This window comes from Xiphophorus maculatus, chromosome 14 (genome assembly GCF_002775205.1).
Source record: "Xiphophorus maculatus strain JP 163 A chromosome 14, X_maculatus-5.0-male, whole genome shotgun sequence".
NCBI classification, from domain to species: Eukaryota; Metazoa; Chordata; class Actinopteri; order Cyprinodontiformes; family Poeciliidae; genus Xiphophorus; species Xiphophorus maculatus.
The window spans coordinates 25,307,392-25,327,163 of record NC_036456.1 but is presented as its reverse complement, the minus strand read 5'-3'; the positions used below and the strand labels follow the sequence as shown (position 1 = coordinate 25,327,163).

Here is a 19,772-nt window from a genome sequence, read left to right as displayed (position 1 = left end):
TAATTGGTGCAACAACATTTTGTCAGAAATATTTACAAATAAAATATAAATGGGGCATATGGGATCATTTCACCTCCTCTGGGTGTCACAGACACAGAATCTGAGCACCGGCAAGAGGAGCGTTCATATCTACTAGCTGGGGTTTATTTTACTATTTTTATGATTTACTTCATTTGTAAGAAATAAGCTATGTAGGAATATATGTGTGTGCCTGTGTTGCATTGTGCGTGTTTGTGTTTGTGTGGGTCAGACACACAACGTGTTCACATTTGTGTGCTTGTGGCCTGTATTTGTGTGGCTCATAAGCATCGTGTTGATTTTGTGCTCCACTTACATGAAGAGCATTAGGGTTGTGTTTGTGTGAGTCGTGTGGAAATTAGGGCATAAGCAAATTATCACTGATATTTAAGATAAGTTATAATTTGCTTATCTTAGAGATAAGTGGATTATCTCTAAGATAATAAGCAAATTATTACGTATCTCTAAGATAAGTAATAATTATCTTATTAATTAAGATAATTATTATTAATATGCAAATTATTATGTATCTCAGATAAGTAATAATTTGCTTATTATAAGATAATAAGCAAATTATTACGTATCTCTAGGATAAGTAATTGTGTGTCTGTAATAATTTGCTCGTCTTAAGCAAATTATTCTCAGGTAAGAGAAGATCCTACATCATGGTCCTGCTGCTGGCCTCTGGTCTGTTGTCTCCTCCCCGACTCTTTGCTCCTTCTATTGTGACAATAAACATTTCTTTAAAATATATCAAAAGCAACAGTGAGAACAACTTTTGCAAATAAAAAAACAGGACTGGGTTTATTCCTGGCAACAACTAGCTATCAAGCAATGCAACATGGCTCAACAGCAACAGCAAGGGCCCCTCCTTTTCCAGTTCAGGCATTCGCCTTGTTAGGCCTACGACAAAGATTATTTGCCCCCAGCTGATGAAGCCAATAGAACCTCATCACATCTGCAAAAAGCAGAGACGAGATGCTAAGGCCACTAAAACGGATCCCATTAAAAAACCTTGACTGCATCTAGAAACTGGTGGGGAAGGGCAACCTGTGGAGAGCAACCTGTGGAGAGCAACCTGTGGAGAGCAACCTGTGGAGAACAACCTGTGGAGGGCAACCTGTGGAGGGCAACCTGTGGAGGGCAACCTGTGGAGAGCAACCTGTAGAGGGCAACCTGTGGAGAGCAACCTGTGGAGGGCAACCTGTTGAGAGCAACCTGCGGAGAGCAACCTGTGGAGGGCAACCTGTGGAGAACAACTTGTGGAGAGCAACCTGTGGAGGGCAACCTGTGGAGAGCAACCTGTGGAGAACAACCTGTGGAGGGCAACCTGTGGAGAGCAACCTGTGGAGGGCAACCTGTGGAGAGCAACCTGTGGAGGCCAACCTGTGGAGAGCAACCTGTGGAGGGCAACCTGTGGAGGGCAACCTGTGGAGGGCAACCTGTGGAGAGCAACTCTCACTATGTTTCTCTAATCTGAACCATTTGCAAATTCAATTTTCTAGAAATTAATACTACCTTTGTGAGGACAATGTACATTAGTCAATAACCCCAATTTAAATCATTTTTGAAATCCTGGGGGGAACCGGAGCACCCGGAGAAAACCCCACACTAACACGGGGAGAACAGACAAACTCCCACAGAAAGAGGCGCCTGGTTGAGAATGAAGAACGCTTTTCTGTGAAGATGCAGCACTAACCACTGCATCACCGTGTTGTCCTTTTTTGTTTTTCAGTCTAAAATGTAAGATGTAATTTGGGGTTTTGAAAATGGTTCAGGACTGACCTGGACTCTTTAACTAGTTGCTTGTTTTAGAGGTTTTCTTGCTTTTCTCACCACAAATGTTTCTCCAATCGGAACCGTTTGCAAATTAAATTTTCCAGAAATTAATACTACCTTTTTTGAGGACAATTTACATTGGTCAATAACAATAATTTATATGGTTTTGGAAATCTGTGGGAAACCGGAGCTCCCGGAGAAAAACCCACGGTCATTTTTTTGGGGGGGATCTAAAATAAGAAATATATTTTGGGGTTTCAAACGGTTCAGAAATTACATTTTTTACTAATCGCTTGATTCAGAGGCTTTCTTGCTTTTCTTCTTGAACATTTGTGGTTTTCTGAGCCCCAAACAATGTCGTATCTTCTTCCACACTGATTTTTCCTTGGCGACTGCCCCCACTGGTTCCTGTGACAGATTTTCCACAGAACGGTCCGTCACGTCCATGGATTCCATGTTACTCGGCATGTTTTCCGTAAAGTCATTTACCTGGTTGGGAGAGGCATCAGGAACATCAATGTTTTCTGACAGGGTTTCCTCTGTCAGACGGTCCTGATCCATGGACGCAGTGTCAGAAACCTTGTTTTCCAGGGTAGTGTCTTTCCCCTTTGGTTCTTTTTGTCTCTCAGGTCCTAATTCGTGTTTGAGTTGCAATTCAGTTTTCATGTTTTCCTGCTGTGAGTTAAGCTCACAGCCGGAGGGAAGTTGTTGAAAAGCAGTCAGTTGTTTTAGGAGACTGTCTTTCTCAGCTTTAAGCTCGGTGATAATCTTCAGGTCACTCATCCTTTGCTCTGAATAAGTTTTAATCTCTTTATGTGCATCCTGCTTAAATGTTTCTAACTGCTGTATTAGAGTCAAAACATTTCCTTCATATCTGGCTTTTAGTACTTGGTAAGTAACTGTTGCGAATTCCACAACAGATTGCAGATGTTTTATTACCTTAGCTGATTGCCTTTGGAGGAAAGAGATATCTTCTGCATTTTTCTGATTGAGGTTGTCCTTCTCTGCTCTGAGATCCTTTATGAGCTCAATAATATCATGCTTGGTTTTTTCCAAATTAGCTTCTTTCATATGACTCATTTCTTGCTGATAACCTTTGTTTTGCTGATTAAAGACAGAAACATCTGCTTCATACCTCGACTTTAGTTCTTCGTATGAACCATTAATCTGCTCCAGTTCTCTCACCAGGCATTTCTCGGTAATCTTGAAGCTTCTGATCTCCTTGGACATTTTCTCTATTAACTTTTGGTCCTGTATGATCTTGTCTTTATTGACCATCTGCATGTCAGCCTGACGTTTCCTCTCACTAATGTCTGCTTCAGATTTGGACTGAAGCTCCTCGTATTTAGCCTTCATGTCGTCCAGCTCTTGTTGGAGTGCACTGTTTTTGTCTTTTAATTCCTCAATCCTTGACATGAACGCTCGCTCTGTGGCAATATGATCTACCTTCACTGTGTCTAAGTCCTCTTGCAGCTGCTGTTTTGTTTCGCTGTCCACCTCGGAATCGATAATTGCTGGGCTGAGAGTCTCTGGATTGTTGCGCTTTTCAATTGCCTGTAGTTGTTTCTTCAACTCGATGCTCCTGCCGATGAAAATCTCCTTAAGAGCTCTCTGCGTCTCTACCTCAGCTTTTGTTTCTTCCAGTTTTGTTAGGGTATCGTCCAGCTTTTGGTTCTGGTCAAACAATTTTGCTTTCTCCATTTTTAAAAGAGAGGCAAGTCGTTGTATCTCTATGTGGAAATCAAAGGGAGGAGGTCTGTTCCCTACCCACCCATACTGACGTCCTTTGGCTAAATCACTGAGGGAACAATTTTGGCTTTGATGTGCCATGTTTTGACAAAATAATACTTGTTCAAATCAGTCGGCTAACAATCTCACTGTAAAAGCGCTTTGCGTGCGTCTGAACTCCTCAGTTGTGCAGCAAGCAATGACAAGAAGGTAGAAGTTTGTTACATAGATAGAGAGCTGATGACATCACAAGCATGACTCTAGTTGTGACATCACAGAGTTTTCCTTCATCTTTGGAATGTGTTACCGTTGGTTACACTGTCTATGTTGTTATACAAGCAGTTTATGGAGAGACGTTTTTTTTGGCAATATTTACATAAAATGTGTGAATTTAGATTTCCAGATTTGTTTCATTGTGTCCAATGAAACATAAAACCTTTCAAAAGTTTTCACACACTCACACTTTTACAAACCTGAAAATTGCAAAGAAAAATGAAACTCTCCTTTAAATCTTTGTTTTAATATGTAGCGTCGCTGCTGGCTATCTGTTTGTATTGGGACTTTTTTTCCTCCTCTGTGATTCTGTACATTCATTTTCGCGTTTAGATGTTTTCCTGTTGGTCTTTCTTTAAACCCCTCAAGAGGCTCGGCAGCACAAACACTCAGCGATGATGGAGATCAGCGGGAGCTTACATCCATCAATCAGTTCTTGGTCCATTAAGTCCCCACAGAAATATTATCTGTTTCTTTTTGTCTTTTTTTTTACTCTTGGTTTTGTGCTGCTTCTGTCTGCTGTCTCTCTTTGGATCCGTTTGGCCTGAGGTACCGGCTCTCCAGAACTAATCTAGACAAAAGTTTTCTCTTTTGTGATGTGATAAAAAAAATGCCTCAAAGTCTTTTGTATTATTATTATTATTATTTGCTCTACAGAGCTAAAGCTGGTTGAATAATCTGTTGGTCTCCTTTCTTCCTTTTGTAGAGATATTTGATATTTGAGAGATAAGACACGCCGTGTCTTCCATTTTGCTGACCCCAGTAAAGGTTCCTCATTTCTGCCTGCTACTATGATTGAAGTCTGAGTTCTCCAGCAATCAGTGCAGAACGATTACCAATGAAACATGCAGCAGGAGATCTCTCACCTGTGCAACAACACCGGCTGTTTTACCTGGAGGTTGATACTGATGGAGCTGACAGTCTATGAAGCAACACTGACCTGAAACATAAAATATGCTGCTATAATTGGAACTCTATAATGTAATCTCAGTAAATATGTTTTATACTATGTCTGTTTTTATAAACTATCGTATCCGTAATAAAAACAGATAGGTTGCTGAATCTAGCTGATGAGTCGGTCCCGAATGTTTGGGCTGTTAGAGTCGGTTCTTTGAATTGAACCACGGGAACCGGCTCCTAGAGCCGTTCTTCATTATGAGGGCCGGGGCTGCAAACACAGTTCCTACCCAACTCTTCAAACCGCACAGTGATCGATCTGCACAGGTGCTGTGAGGAACAAAAGACAATTTTAACTCTGTTTCTCGTCCAGTAGCATAAACACTGAAATTAAGAAACCACAATCCCTGAATTAGGAGGGAATGTGGGGCAAATGTGATGAAAGATTTGCATTATTACTAAACTTCTATCACTGCTGGATCAAAGAATTATGGAATATTATGTATTTATTCATCTTTTAAAGGTATGTACTTTTAGGACTGCCATCTAGTAAAAGCTGCATGAGCTGGCTACTGGTGTCTAAAACTCAGTCACCATGTCTTCTCATCTTCTGAATCAACCAGGAGGGGTATTGTGAAGCACCGCCTCACAGGGCGGGTATCAAAAAGGCTAACATGAGGTGCAAGTTGGGCAGGTTAAAGTAAGAGAAACCAGATACTGCATTCAAAGCATGATGAAGACCAGCAAGCAAAACATTCACAGAGTGGATGTAGTAGAATATCAGAGTTCAGGAGATACAGGATAGAAGATTTGACTGAATCAAGACACTGTTCACAAGTTCAGACTGGGGAACTAACTGGAAAATTGCTAGCTAAGCAGAAAACTAGACTGTATTTACTTAAATTTATACAAACCAATTTTCTCAATTACTACAACATATAAAAGACAAGTAAAATTACATTGTGTGATTTAAGTATTGCAATCCTAAAATAACTTGAACAATTTTGTTTTTAAATGTGTTTTTTTTAAATGCATTTAGTTGTACATAAACTAAATAGTGTCCGTTCATACAGTTTAGGCTCCATGAAAAGGAGAAATTACCTGTTAGAGAAGATAATATTTTTGATTGATGATATTTTACTTAATCTGATTATATAATCTTTTTTTTTTTTAAAGAAAACGGATGCTTTGCATTTATCATTTCTAAGCTTTAGCATTGGGACCCTTATCAGCCACTAGGAGTGTATTGTATTTGTTAGTGAACATTAGTGAACAGCATCAATAGGACCAAGGAGCAAAAGCTGCAGATCATTTTTAAGGTAACAAAACAATTCACCGTGTTGTGAGCAACTCTTAGAGCATGGTTGTGTAGTGAGTATGTTCCTTTCTTTTTTTTTCTTAGGTAAAGTGTACCAATAGCAAACTTAGTCAATGTTATTATAAGTTAGGCTAGTTGTCAGAAGATGTAAGTAAGTCTCCATGAGAGGGTGATATTTAGAAAGAAACACAGATTCACTGATTCTTGTTGCGAGCTGCGGGACTTGAGTGAAAGAGTTGAGTGGTTCCTCCTTTACTCCCCAAAACAATAGGGAAGGTGTGGGGAACCTCCCTCCACCTTTTCTCAACCAATTATATTAGATCACGTAATGCTGCGAGCCTCATGGGAGGGATGTGTGAGGAAGGTTTTGTTTAAAGTACAGTATTTTAAAAAATACATTAACTAAAATAAGAAGTAACACTGTTTTTTAAAATTATTTTACATTTTATTCTTTTATTCAATAAAAACAATCCTTAGCCAGGGTTTAAAGTAACTCTGCAAATAAAACCTTGTTTTTCAGGTCGAGCACAGAGACAGCTGAGGTGGCAAGTCTGATTATCCCACCAAAGAGCAGGAGGAGAAAGGTGTCTTTCAGACCAAGTGCAAAGTATTGGGGGCACAGGAAGTCTAGACCACTAAAGAACAGCAGCCTTTCAGACTCACCAACAGTACAGGGCTGTGATAAAGAATTACAATAAGCCAATAACATCCACTCTATCTCATGACATCAAGCACTACGACCCACAGCGGGAAGAGGTGTCACATTCATTAACATATAAACCCCTCATCCACCACCCTCTCCCTAATTATTCATATTCATAACCTGTCATATTGAAGTTTGATGGGAGGGTGTGTCTATGGTCTCTTATATATATGTATTTTGTTTAATTGTACTTTTTTTTTTCTTCATACCTTTTATGTTTCTTAATCTAAATGAATAAATCTGTGTTCCTTCAACATTTCTTCTGCAATTTCAGAATATTTGGGGCCTGCCATGCAAAGCAATGGCAGGAACCTATTACTATTCACCCAATAAGGGTTTCTTTATTCTTTATTTTGCTTCCGTGACAGTTAAAGAAGTGCTGGAGTTAGTCCACGTTGACGCCACTCCTATGCAGTCTAGAGATAGTCCAAATGACCTGAAGGATTGTAAGTACCCTTAAGTACCCTGGTGGTATCATAGATACCCACCCCCAACATGGACTATTCACATTCCTACCTTCTGGCCTGACGGTCAACGGCCACATTTACAATTGAAGAAGAATACTAATTTGAGCCATCAGAGTCGTCAGTTTGGACTCAGGGTCTTTTGGCCCTGTTTCAGTAAGTCTGGGGAGAAATCGAAAACCTAGTACTTCTAGTTAATGCGGCTCATGCCGCTGCGTGCACACCCACAAATGAGGTATCAAAACGTGCGGAAAATTCACGCCATTGGAGCTATTGCTTTTGGTGGGATTCGGGGTTACCATGGCGACATAATTCGCAAAAAACGACGCAAAAACCCCCATTATAAGTCAATGGAGCGAGGACAGAAAAATCCTACAATTACCCTATTTTTGAGGATTTTCTGTGTCGTCACTAATTCACCTAAAAATGCCATTCAAATTTCAGTTTGTAGATACGTCCGTGATCTCTTCGAAAGTGAAGACGGCTCGTCGATACCAATTACGGTTTGTCCACAATTTGTCTCTAAGCAACCCTCACCCACTCACAGCTCACAGTTGGCTGAGACAATTATTTACCATAGCAACGGAACTGAGGAGGCTATTGGCTGCTGGTTAGGACTAACTATGGTGGAAGACTCAGTTGAAACAGATCAGGAGTGAACTACTTGTGTTTTGGGCTTTTTATAACTGATTTAACTCAGTCACTGTTACACATGGGATTAGTTTGGAGAGTGGAAAAGCTAAAATAGACTGTTTTGCATGGGCAGCAGATAAATCCTCTAGGGAAATGGGGATACAGGGAAAGCGGTACTGTGCTGCGGTGCCTCATCCAAGTACTCCTTTTTGGTTGTTTCCAAATGCAAATGTTGATCTAGAAGTTTATAACAAAATGCAGGTTAATAAAGATAATAACTGGGTAAGTTTTGTAAATGATAGAATTAAGAATATGTATAAATCCTTTATAATTATATATACAGATGGTTCAAAAGATTTAGTTTCAAATAAAACAGGATTTGCTTATGCTATTCCTGAACTAGATATATTTATGAAACAAAGAACATCTGACCATTTAGCTGTTTACACAGTGGAAATGTTAGCAATACTGATGGCCTTATAGTGGGTAGAGCAAAATAAAATTGGAAAAGTTCTTATATGTTCAGATTCATTATCAGCACTAATGTCTATTTTAAATATCTCATCTGAAATTCGTATGGAGTTAGTATACGAAATTTATGAAGTTATATTTAGAATGAAACTAACTCAAATAGAGATTAGGTTTATGTGGATACCAGCTCATAAAGATAAAGAAGGAAATGAAATGGCAGATCATTTAGCTAAGGTGTCCTTAAAACAAAGTAGAATTATGGACATAAAGTATTGTAAGTCTGAAATAAAATCAATTATTAAGAGCAAAATTAAATCTGAATGGCAACAATTGTGGGAAGAAGGAACTAAAGGTCGTCATTTATTTCATATACAAAAGAATGTAGGGAATATGGAAATAATAGGAGAAAATCGAAAAGAGCAAGTAGTAATGAAAAGATTGTGCCTTGGACATATTGGATTAAATAAAACTTTACATTTGATTGGTAAACATCCAACAGGTAGATGTGAGTGTGGTATGGATATGGAAACAGTAGAACATGTAATAATTAATTGTGGAAAATATACAGCAAGTAGAAGCTAAAACAATAAATTAGGAAATATGATATAGAGAAATTTAAACTTAATAAGATATTAATTAAACACACAATAAATAAAGCGGTTATTACATTTTTGAAGGTAACAGGATTATATGTAAGAATTTAGATTGGGGGAGATGCTGTGGTACACACTCCAGCACAGTAGATGGCAGTAATACATATTAACGTTAGATGTCACCCGCCACTAAAAATCACAACGAAGAAGAAGAAGAAGCTTTCCGCTTCCGAGTCTGCTTGGTAAAGGTAAGACGTGTTTGTGTTCTGTCCATAAAATATACTATTTCAATATTTAACTTAATTACTATATTATTAGAACTGCTTACAGTTGCTAAATGTTACGTGTTCTTTAAGAAATGTGATCGATTTTAAAAGTTTGACTGCTGTGGGATATTTTGTTGTGGCTCTGATAGCGTAGCTGCTAGCTTGATGGAATATTTTTTCCACGACAAAACCGGAACCACAATTTGTTCACATGTTAGCAATTTGCTAACTGGCTTTCGTGAAAGCTGTTAGGCTATAAAATCTCTGTTAACATCAAGCTGATCAGCTGAAATAAGGCAATTTTGTTTTACCTCAACCTAGAGCCATTGTGCCTTTCAAAAATGGCCACAAATAACCGGAACTAGCACATTAAGCTACTTCACTGAGTCAGTTGCTTCGGATACAGATACTCTCAGCTGCCGTCTTGTGCCGACAGTGAAAAACAGCAGAACTACATAATATTAGCTTGGTATGATGTAAATTATAATTTTTGTTTGAATTACATAAAATAACTTCATGATCTGAGTTTTTATCATTATGTTTGGCCTATCAATAATTTCAAATAATAAAACATAAAATATCTGGGTTTATTTTGTTCATCCGAACCAGAACCTCCAGGTTCTCCGTTGTTGAGTTTTACTGAAAATCAGCGGAGAAATATCTGTAGCGCAGCAGCTGCGGTACAGTCTCCCCACTAGAGTAGAACTGAACCGAACCAAACATGAACGTATTTCATCGCCTAACGAAAGACAAGGAAGCAAAAAGATTTTGGCTAAAAAAAATCTAAACTTGAAAAGAGAACACGAAATGCTTTATGTGTACTAGTGTGATTGTATGGACAAAAAGCCACCTGAAGAAAACCCGCAGCCGCAGAAACTGAGTCAGTGAAGTAGCTAACTATGCTAGCTCAGGTCGTTTGCGGCCATTTCTTCAAGTTGCCATCCCTCCCCCAAAAACTGTGGTGTGTGGTAAAACAGTATTGCCACGTTTAAGCTGTGATAGCTCCCACATATTTTGTAGTGTAACACTAATAGTTCCCACATATTTTGTAGTGTAACACTCTGAAGAAAGCCAGTTAGCCAGTTGTTAACATGTAAACACATGTGCGTGGAAGTAACGCCTATAAATCACACAAAGCATCATGGGAGCTAGAAATTTGCTGGAAAGAAGATAAATGTTTTAGACCCACAGGAAGCTAATTAAGTGCTGCAGTGGTTTTAAGTCTCATAATTTTGTTCGTATCTTCACATGTAACATCTCTGTTTTTTTAAAGTATATTTTTAACCAAGTTGTAAAGTGTACTTATGTTTGCACCAGTTGTGAAAAATATATTGGCCTTGTTTAGAAACCTTAGAACAGTTTTAACTTTATTCTTGTATTTAAGAAAAAAAAAATGAACCTATTTTTAAAGTTTATATATATTTTTACGGTCCTTTTTTAATTGAAATTTATTTTGCTTGTATTTACAGCTTCTCTCTTCTGCGAGACTTTGTGATTTGGAAGTTTTCCACTGCTGCCTGCTACGAATCTGACCTCTGCATCACGACACCATCTTATTAATTCACTTATACTGATACCTCTTAATCCTACAGAGATATATTTTATCTAGATATTAAGAAAAGCACATAGTAACATTGAGTTCAAAGCATTCACAAACACATATAATATTGTTTGAATAACCAGCTTTCCCCCCCCCCAGGTGTCTTCTTTTTTTATTCTGCTGTTACAGGATGCCACGTAGAGGACGACGCTCCGAGGCGGCTAAGGCGAGATGGAGGAAGCTGGAGAGTGTGCCGGTCGACGCAAAGGTATAACAATTACACATTGAAGTACTTGTTTTTGTCTAACTGTAGTTCTTAATGTAGTTTAGTCTTTAAGCATGATTATAATCGTTTCTGTGTTTACAGCCTGGGACACCACCGCTCACAACCAGCGCTTGGAACCCGACTCGGTCTCCGCCAAAGAAGGTATGGCTGTCATTTTAAATTTTAGTAACTTACTGTTGGATGATAGCAATTATTTCCTTTACTAATTTTACTTATCTCTTTAGATGTCCCGACTGCTGGAGGGTGGCCTGCCCGACCAGGTATGTTCATGACAAGTTCAGGATCATTTATTTAGAATAACCAAAACAAGTTATGTTTGTAGTTAATCTATACATTTTTTAAATAACTCTTTTGCAGATGTCGCCTCCCGTGGTGCGTCAGGAGGAGCCCCGCGTGCGACCGGCCTCCCCTGGGTCACGTATGTAGATAAAATCTTTGTTGTTTTGTTGTTAAATTTTCAGCTGCATAAAAGCCTAGTCTTGATAACTAAACGTTTCTAAACAGGCCGTGGGACGGGGCGTCGCCGTCGGGTGGAGACGTGGCCAGCCTCCCGGGTGACCAGACGGAGCTGCAAGTTGGTTCTGCCTACTGCCGGGGCTCTGGAGAAGAAGGTATTTTTTTTGTATACCCCGTATACAAATCTTGGTTTGAATGACAAAATTCTATAAGCGAACTTTAATGTTTGTTTTTATTTTTCAGTTTGCTCTTTTGGTTGGTGATTCCCATCTGCGTGCTATTGTGGATGGGTATTCTACCATGCCAAAGGGCGACTTCTCCTTAGGGGTGCTTGCATCCCCCGGTGCCTCTGCGGAAGAGTTGCGGCTTGAGGTGCTGGATGCAGTTCTGCCTCGGCCCCCCGAGGTGATCTGTCTTCTGGCCCCAAGTAACAACTTAACCGCCAGCAGGACCTTCGTGGAGGCCGGAGCGGCGTTTGACGCTTTGTTGAGTACCGTCTGCAACCTCTCTGCTAATGTAAGTATAACATCCACTGCATTTATCCATGATCAAATATATCAGAAAACTTGGCGTATATTAATTTTGTTCCTTTATTTGGTTTGAAATTTAAAGGTGGTCGTTGTGGACTTTCCACCGCGCCTTTGCGTGGAGGAAAGTGTGCAACAGCTGCTGCGGCAAGAGTTTCAACGTGTGGCTGCTCAGAGAAGTAAGTGACGTACACAATTTGTGTTTAGACTAAAGCTTCTGCAAATTTACATTTTATAGTTTTCAGGGTTCAGATCTATGACAAAATTATTTATTTTTCCTTTCGTATCTAATTTATCTCAAATTAGAACATCGTTAGTGTGACTGAAAATAAGAATGAAATTTTCTTTTTTTTCTGTCTAGGTGTTCGGTACTTGCCTGTCACTGAACACTTCCCGTTGAGCAGCCTGGCCTTGTGGAGCAGGGATGGCGTAAGTTGAATTGATTTTTATAATTCTATTGTAAACATTTTATTGAGGCGTACTGTATTTTATAAAATGCGTTTATAATTGTAGGTTCACCTGAGCGACCATCCTGGGATGGAGGTCCTTGCTCAGTTGCTTGAGGCGGCGATCTGCTCGCAACTTGAGTTAAGTGCATCGAAATCTCCTGCTCCTGTGATGTTGGCTCCTCCCCCTCCTGGGACGGCTCCCATAACCGCGGTGAGACGTTGCCTGCCCCGGCTGGTTGTGGTTGGCGAGGAGGCTGCTCCCCGTCGTTCGGAGCCCTTCGCCTGGACTGTGGTTGGTGGTGGTCGGAAGGTACTGGATAAATGCTTATTTGATTTAATGAAAATTTTACAAGTGTATATTTCAATGTGTATATTTCACTTTTTAACATGTTTATTTTGTATCCGCCTCCCTGATTGTCCATTTCAACTTTTCTTGAAAGTGCAGATTATAAATTAAATGGAAGTTGATTTTACAGGGAGATCTGCTGGATTCTTCCATCCCCCCGAATCCTGTGTGTTTCAGCCCAGCGTTGCTGGAGGAGATGGTTCCTGCGTGTTTTGACTTTGTAGATGTTCTGCTTTATTATTTGTGCATTTTTTTTATTTTTATTAAATTGAATATAATATCAAAATATTTTGGTTTTCCAGGTTTGCTACAAAAGTGAGCTAATATTGTTAAAGCTTAATTTCTGAAGTACAGAAAAGTAAATTTGAGATGCACAAATATGAACATATGGATTTATATTGAAATCCCACCCAATACTAGTGTAATGACAGTATTTACCATGAAGTTAATTTATCAAAATTTTATTTCAATTCATCTATTTAACAACAGAATAATTGATTACTCAGTTACAAAATATGTGTTTACAACAGGCCTAATTGGTGGTAGATAGTTATCAGGTGAATATTTGTATAAATACTGACTTTTAAAAATTTTTTATGTTACAGGCTTCTGCGCTGGAACCCGGGATCAGCGGTCCACCTGTCCTGTTGGTAAGTGCTACACATTCCCAGGCCGACAAGAGGTATGCTGCATTTTCCCGTAATCACCAGTGCACATGCATGGCACTAACATTTTTAGCTTACCACAATGAGGGGTTGCAGTTTGACACAGTGATGCTTGACAGAGTGATTGAAAAAGGAGACCAACTTTATGCCGGCGTTAAACAGCACCTGATCAGTGATGGAACATTTCGTGACAATCACTTGACGTTTGAACAGATGCCTGACCATGTGCTGACCGATAGGAACATCTATGCAGTACACACAAGTGGTTTAAGGGTAGGTCCTGTTTTTGCTCGTAGCGAGAGCCCTCAAGCATCTCGACAATTGGGTTTGCCTCTTGCCCTGCAACTGGAATGTCTGTCGGAAAATGTCACCCATGCTTTCCTTTTGGTGACTCCAGAGTGCATTGCAGTTTTCAGGGACAGAAGCGGTCGGTTTGGATTTTTTGATTCCCACTCAAGAAATTCAGCAGGCCTGCCCCACCCCAGTGGAACTGCAGTAATGATGACTTTCTGCAACCTGTCTGACATGGTCAGCCATCTACTGAAGCTCTTTCGAAATCGCGGCCCCAATGCCACCTATGAGTTTGTGCCAGTAGGTTTTGACAGGGAAGATGAAGATCATCCTCAGAACTTGACTTTTCAGAACATTTCACCTGTAGCCACACAGGTAAGTCCAACTGCTTTGAAATCAGAGAGTCCGTCTGATGAGGAAATGCCTCCTTGGCTTAGGGACGTTGCAAACGTATTAGTGGAGACAGCTCCAACCGTTACAAATTTGTCAAAAGTGCCAAAAGCCAATAGAAGAAAAATTAAAAACAGGATCAAAACACAACAGAGACAGAATGTAGGAAGTAAAATGAAACAAAGTTCATCTGAAAAAGAAAGATATCTGACATCTCCAACATTTAGGACCAAAAAGCTACAGGCCTTAAAAGAAAAATACATTCTTCATCAAGTAGAGAGGAAGGATCAGTTAAATAATAGATATAGAACAGATGCATCTTTCCGGAAGAGACGAATAAATTACATCAAGGACAGATTCAATTTTGTCCGTAGCTTCAGAGACAGTCATAAAGCCAAGATGGCTGAGTATATGAGGAAACGATTCAGAGATGATCCAGTGTTCAGAAGCAAACACAAAAAAACAATGCGTGAATATATGAAGGCGAAGTATCATAGTGAGCCTGCTTATCGAGCAAAACATAAAAAAAATGTGCTGCCAACAGAAGAGGCAGACTATCAAGAGAAGCACGTTCCAAAAATTTGCAGCCTCCTGACATAGCACAGGAAGTATTGTCATATGGAGAAGGGATTTTCAGCATTGCGCCGGCTCAGGGGAACAAGCCCATCTCCTTCTTCAGTGTTCCAAGACTTGAAGCAAATGCTTATCCCGTACATTTCCCAACTGGAATAAACACATTAGATGAAGCCCGCCGTGTTGCACTTTCACCGAGTATGTATTTCAATGTACGACTTTTCTCAATAGATACTCGGTTTGCCAAAGACCAGAGTTACCTTTTCTTTGCTCAGTTTGCTACGGAAACTCATATTGCCAATAATAGTATGTCCATTCAGAGAAGAAAAGGGAAACCAAGCACCAAAGATGGGAAAAATATTTCCAGCAAAGTGCTGCAGGATAAAGAGGAGTTGGAAAAACTTTTGTTAAGCTTCATTTCAAAGGGCCAACCTAATCCCATGTATAACAGTCATTGGATAAAATCAGTTATATAATGCTCAAAAGAGCAATAATCTCATGTAAAAATTGTCAAGGCTTTTATTTTGAAATTTTTGTTAAGCTTAATTTCAAAGGTCCAAACTAATCCCATGTATAACAGTCATTGGGTTGAATCAGTTATATAATGCTCAAAAGAGCAATTACCTGATTTAAAAATATTCAAGGCTTTTATTTTGAAATTATTAGTATGCTTCATTTTAAAGTTCCAAACTAATCCCATGTGTAACAGTTACTGAGTTAAATCAGTTATATACAGCCCATAGCAGCAGGTAGTTCTAAAGGCCAGTTCAGTCCTGATCTGTTTCAACTGAGTCTTCCACCATAGTTAGTCCTAACCAGCAGCCAATAGCCTCCTCAGTTCCGTTGCTATGGTAAATAATTGTCTCAGCCAACTGTGAGCTGTTAGTGAGACATGCTGGGGCAGACATTTCTCTGTTTGAGCCAGCCAGTTTCACCCAAAAAAAGCATTGGGAACAACTCCTTCCCGTTCGGGAACCGTAATACATATTCGAAAAGCGTTTGAAGCGTATGAGAGGGCTATGTGTCTTCTGCGATAGTCCCGAGATTCATATCTCTACCTTACTCACAGTATTATGTTGTTTTCATGTATGTATATAGTTATAAACGTTTCACATTTATAACAAGTGGATCATCATGGCAAAGCCATAATGTTTCACTTGTGACAGTAAATCTGTCGGGCCTCACCTTGACACTCAGGCAACAACCCTGAGTGCCACACGGCCGGACAGGACACGTAAAATAAAAAAGATAGCAAATTTTTTATTGCAGAGGCATCAGATTCTCGAATGTATTGTATTCTTTAAAGGTTGTAATTTTTTGTTCATTGTAAACTTTACCTGTAAAAAGTTTGTAGAAATCTTTAACATAAGTTCAATATATATTTAAACGTGATCTGTTGTTTGTGTGGGTTATTTAAGTAAACATTTTTGTCACTATTATGAAGTAGATTAATTTACCTTTATAAGTGACAAAAGTCACTAATGTATACATTTAAAAAGGTTTTAATTGATTTCAGAGAAAAATAAAATAATGTTTAATATTATTGAACTAATATAATTATTATATTATAATAATATTAATAGCATTTGGCCTATTTTAGCTTATACACTTATTTTACATATTGAATGGTTCAAGTCCATGTTAGTCAACATGCTTGTGACTCCATGCTTTTTTGTAATGCCTCATACAGCATTCTTAATTCGGAGATGCTTAATTACCATAGCAACGGAACACAGAGCAGCTGATTAGGACTACAAAAACGCATCACTGTAGTTCTAAGTATAGCAGAACATGACGACACAGAAGGTTAGAACTACAACATGGTGGTACTGTCAGTTATTACTGTGGAGGACTGAGCTGGCCGTTAGAACTACTTGTGTTTTGGGCATTTTATAACAGAATTTACCCAACCACTGTTACACATGGGATTAGAGTGGCCATTTAAAATGAAGCTTACTGAAAATTGCTAAATAAAAGCCGTGACAATTTTTACATCACGTAATTGCTATCTTGGACTTTATGTGACTGGTTTAAACAAATCACTGTTAGACATTGGATTAGTGTGGCGACTTAATTTGAAGCTTACCGTTTTTTTCCAAATAAAAGCCTCAATATCCCACTCGGGTTAGTGCACCGCCACAGGTGGTGCACTAATATTAGCCTGCATTATCTTTTACTCTCAGGTTAGGGAACTGCCTTGCACAGCAAGGCAGATGCACAGCAAGGCAGTTCATTAGCATGAGCCTTTTAGCTTAAATAAGCTATTAGCTATTTTTCTGATTTATTAGCCATGTCTAATATGCTGAATGGAGTAAGTCAATTATATAAAACATCCTAGTGATGCCCCACACGGTACTGACATGTGGCATGTGGCCACATGCTACATTAGCAAATGCTAATGCTAACATTAGCATTTTGGCTAATTTTAGCTGATACACTTTCTCATACTGAATGGTGCAATTCCATGTTAGTCAACAGTCTTTTGATTCTCCACATGCCACTTTGGAATTTTTAAGCTAAGCTTAGCATTGATGCTAATTTCTAGCATCAGAACGCTGGGTCCAAACCAACGGGCACACTTTGGCAGGCCTCGGTTAAATTTCTTCAGGAATTTTCTATTTCTGAATACTGTTTCATTATAATCTGCCTTTAATATTTGATTGTTTTTGATTTCTTAATTCTGCGATCACAGTAATTTGATTTCATGCCGTTTTCCACTAGGTGGAGCTATTTGTGTATGCACTGTAAATGTACCAATTCACCACAGAGATGCACTGTGGAAACACAAAATGCTACCAAGTTTTTATATAATTTTCTAGTATAACTTTTTTCATTGATTTCAGTTTCAACAAAACTAGAAATACAACACCGATGAAGGTTTTTGTCCATCAGCAGTGGTAGCTTCTGTTTTTGTTTCATGACTTGCTTTAAGTTTGTAAATGTCTGTATGTTTGTTCAGTAGCACTTGAGACAGATTTTATGCCAATCATAAATTTGTTTTGAGTTCTCTGTAAGGTTGTTTAATTATGGTTCCCCAAACTAAAGTTCAGTCAAAGTCAAAATTACCCACAATTGCGATCATTTTGTCATTGGAGCTGTCCGAAACTTTGAAGAACGTAAACTTGCAATTTAATTGTATGAATTTAGAAATGTGTCAATATTATGTCCTCCTTTCCCAGGGAGAATCCAGTTTAAAAAACCTATCAGGGTTAAAAATCCAGTCATTTTTGGGAGCCAACAGAAACTAGCTGAGCTAGGCAGCTAGCGACATGCTAGCCAGCTAATGTAGCCTCTCAAGCTAACTGGTAAATCAGCAAACGCAGGCATGTTTGAAAATATTCTAAAACATTATCGTTTCATTTTATTTGGCCTCTTGAATCCTATTGTTTACAGCAGAAACTGTCCAAAAAGAAAGAACGAAAGCAAAGTTGTTAAAGAAAAATACACAAAAAATACCAAAACTAATTCTACAAAAAATGTCAAACGTTTTACAAGTTTCATGTTCAGGGACATCATATTTAAAAAACTTATTAGGGTTAAAAATCCAGTTGTTTTGGGAGCCAACACAAACTAGCCAAGCTAGGCAGCTAGTGGCTTGCTAACCAGTTTGCTAGATTAGCCTCAGAAGCTAACTAGTAAATATGGTATTGTAAATAAAGTAAAAATAAGTAGGTACAACTTCCAATTGGTTTTTCTTTTGTTTTTGTGTTTTTTTTGTTTGCGCTTCAGGTTGTAAAATAATTATTTGCTGTAAAACTTTCCTTGTTTTGTTATTCAGCAAGTTATTCAGAAAGAAACGTCTTCGTGGAAAGTCAGACTTTCAGTATGGACAATATTTGTAGACAAATTTTGTCAGAAAGTTATATTTTTAAGAAACTTCTGCATTCTGTTAAATATTGTCGCGGCCTTCTATATTCCAAAACCAAAAACTCCAACAAAGGCCGTGGGTGGTAACAGGTATCTTTTTGTTTTAAGATTGCTGACAGAATTTTGGGTTCATGAAAGTCAAATTTACGTGAATCCAAAATGTAATATAATATACAACCACGGTTATTTTTATGACCAGTAGGTATCCATTTTTGGGACACATAAATTATGTTAAAAAAAATACAACTCATATTTGTGTATTCAATATTATTTGGGGGTCACAGTAATGATATTAATGAAGAAATAATTATTCACTTGGAGTTTTAAAAATTACCCTTGTTAATGTCTCTTCTTCCTCTGTTAAACTTGGTAATTAGATGTTATTTTTATCTCTGAGACAGAAAGTCCAAATAAAAAAAAATTCCCTAAAACCTCAGGAAATATCCACTATTTGTAAAGACAAAATAGACTTTGTTTAATTTAAATTCTGCATGTTTAATTTATTGCCAAGCAAATTAAAAATATAAAATTATTTTTATGTTTTAAAACAATATGCCCACCCTAATAGTTTCAACTTTGGGATTCTGCCTCATATTGCAAAAACCACAGACATCAATACTGTGAAATTTACCAGTCTGAAGAGAAACAAACGTAATTGAAGCAACCATCAAGGATTTCTTCTTGTTGACTGTTGCAGCATAGATACTTAACTTTAATCTGTCTCCAGATTCTCTTTTTATATTTTTATAAACTGACGTTAAATAACTTGATCTTGAAAATTGTTAACTCCTTAAATCAGCTACAAACCACTAGACCACAGTTAGAACCCAGATTCATCACAACTGTAATCAACATTGATGTGAGCAAAGGGGAAAGAAAATCAAAACTCGAGCCTTTACTTAATTATTGAATATATTGAATCAAACATTTACTAAACATCAGTCGTTTCTAAGTGTTACTAAACAAGGCAACGCTGCATTTTGTTTCCACCTTAACGTTTATCACATTTATTAGCTGCGTTTCCATTACAAATGAGCGCAAATCTTTGTCTACATTCAGCTAATGTTAAAATCACGCGTGAATACGCTAGTTCACGCGATAAGTCATTAAAAATCATGGCAGTTACAGATGTAAACTACGGAGCCCCCTAGGGGACATGGGGAATTTTTTTCTTTTGCGTTCCCTCACAAAACGTTTGCGTTCCCTCGCAAAACTGTACTTATCAGTTATGCGGCATAA

At 38.4% G+C, this 19,772-nt stretch overlaps 1 protein-coding gene across 1 annotated transcript; it reads left to right on the top strand.

The window, feature by feature from the left end:
* The first annotated feature begins 10,873 nt into the window (after nt 1-10,873).
* LOC111610898 lies at nt 10,874-15,092 on the top strand. The gene is made up of 10 exons (XM_023345966.1): nt 10,874-10,951; nt 11,051-11,110; nt 11,194-11,229; nt 11,327-11,387; nt 11,474-11,580; nt 11,669-11,941; nt 12,038-12,131; nt 12,314-12,381; nt 12,466-12,711; nt 13,353-15,092. The coding sequence occupies exons 1-10, from the start codon at nt 10,874-10,876 to the stop codon at nt 14,691-14,693; spliced, it is 2,364 nt and encodes a 787-aa protein (XP_023201734.1). The 3' UTR covers nt 14,694-15,092.
* The last annotated feature ends 4,680 nt before the right edge of the window (nt 15,093-19,772 follow it).

Bases quoted from the DNA above. Each gene is read 5' to 3' on its own strand.
- LOC111610898 (XM_023345966.1), top strand. From the start codon at position 10,874: ATGCCACGTAGAGGACGACGCTCCGAGGCGGCTAAGGCGAGATGGAGG. The intron at 11,111-11,193 runs GTATGGCTGTCA...TTATCTCTTTAG, and splicing joins CTCGGTCTCCGCCAAAGAAG to ATGTCCCGACTGCTGGAGGG. The intron at 11,388-11,473 runs GTATGTAGATAA...GTTTCTAAACAG, and splicing joins ACCGGCCTCCCCTGGGTCAC to GCCGTGGGACGGGGCGTCGC.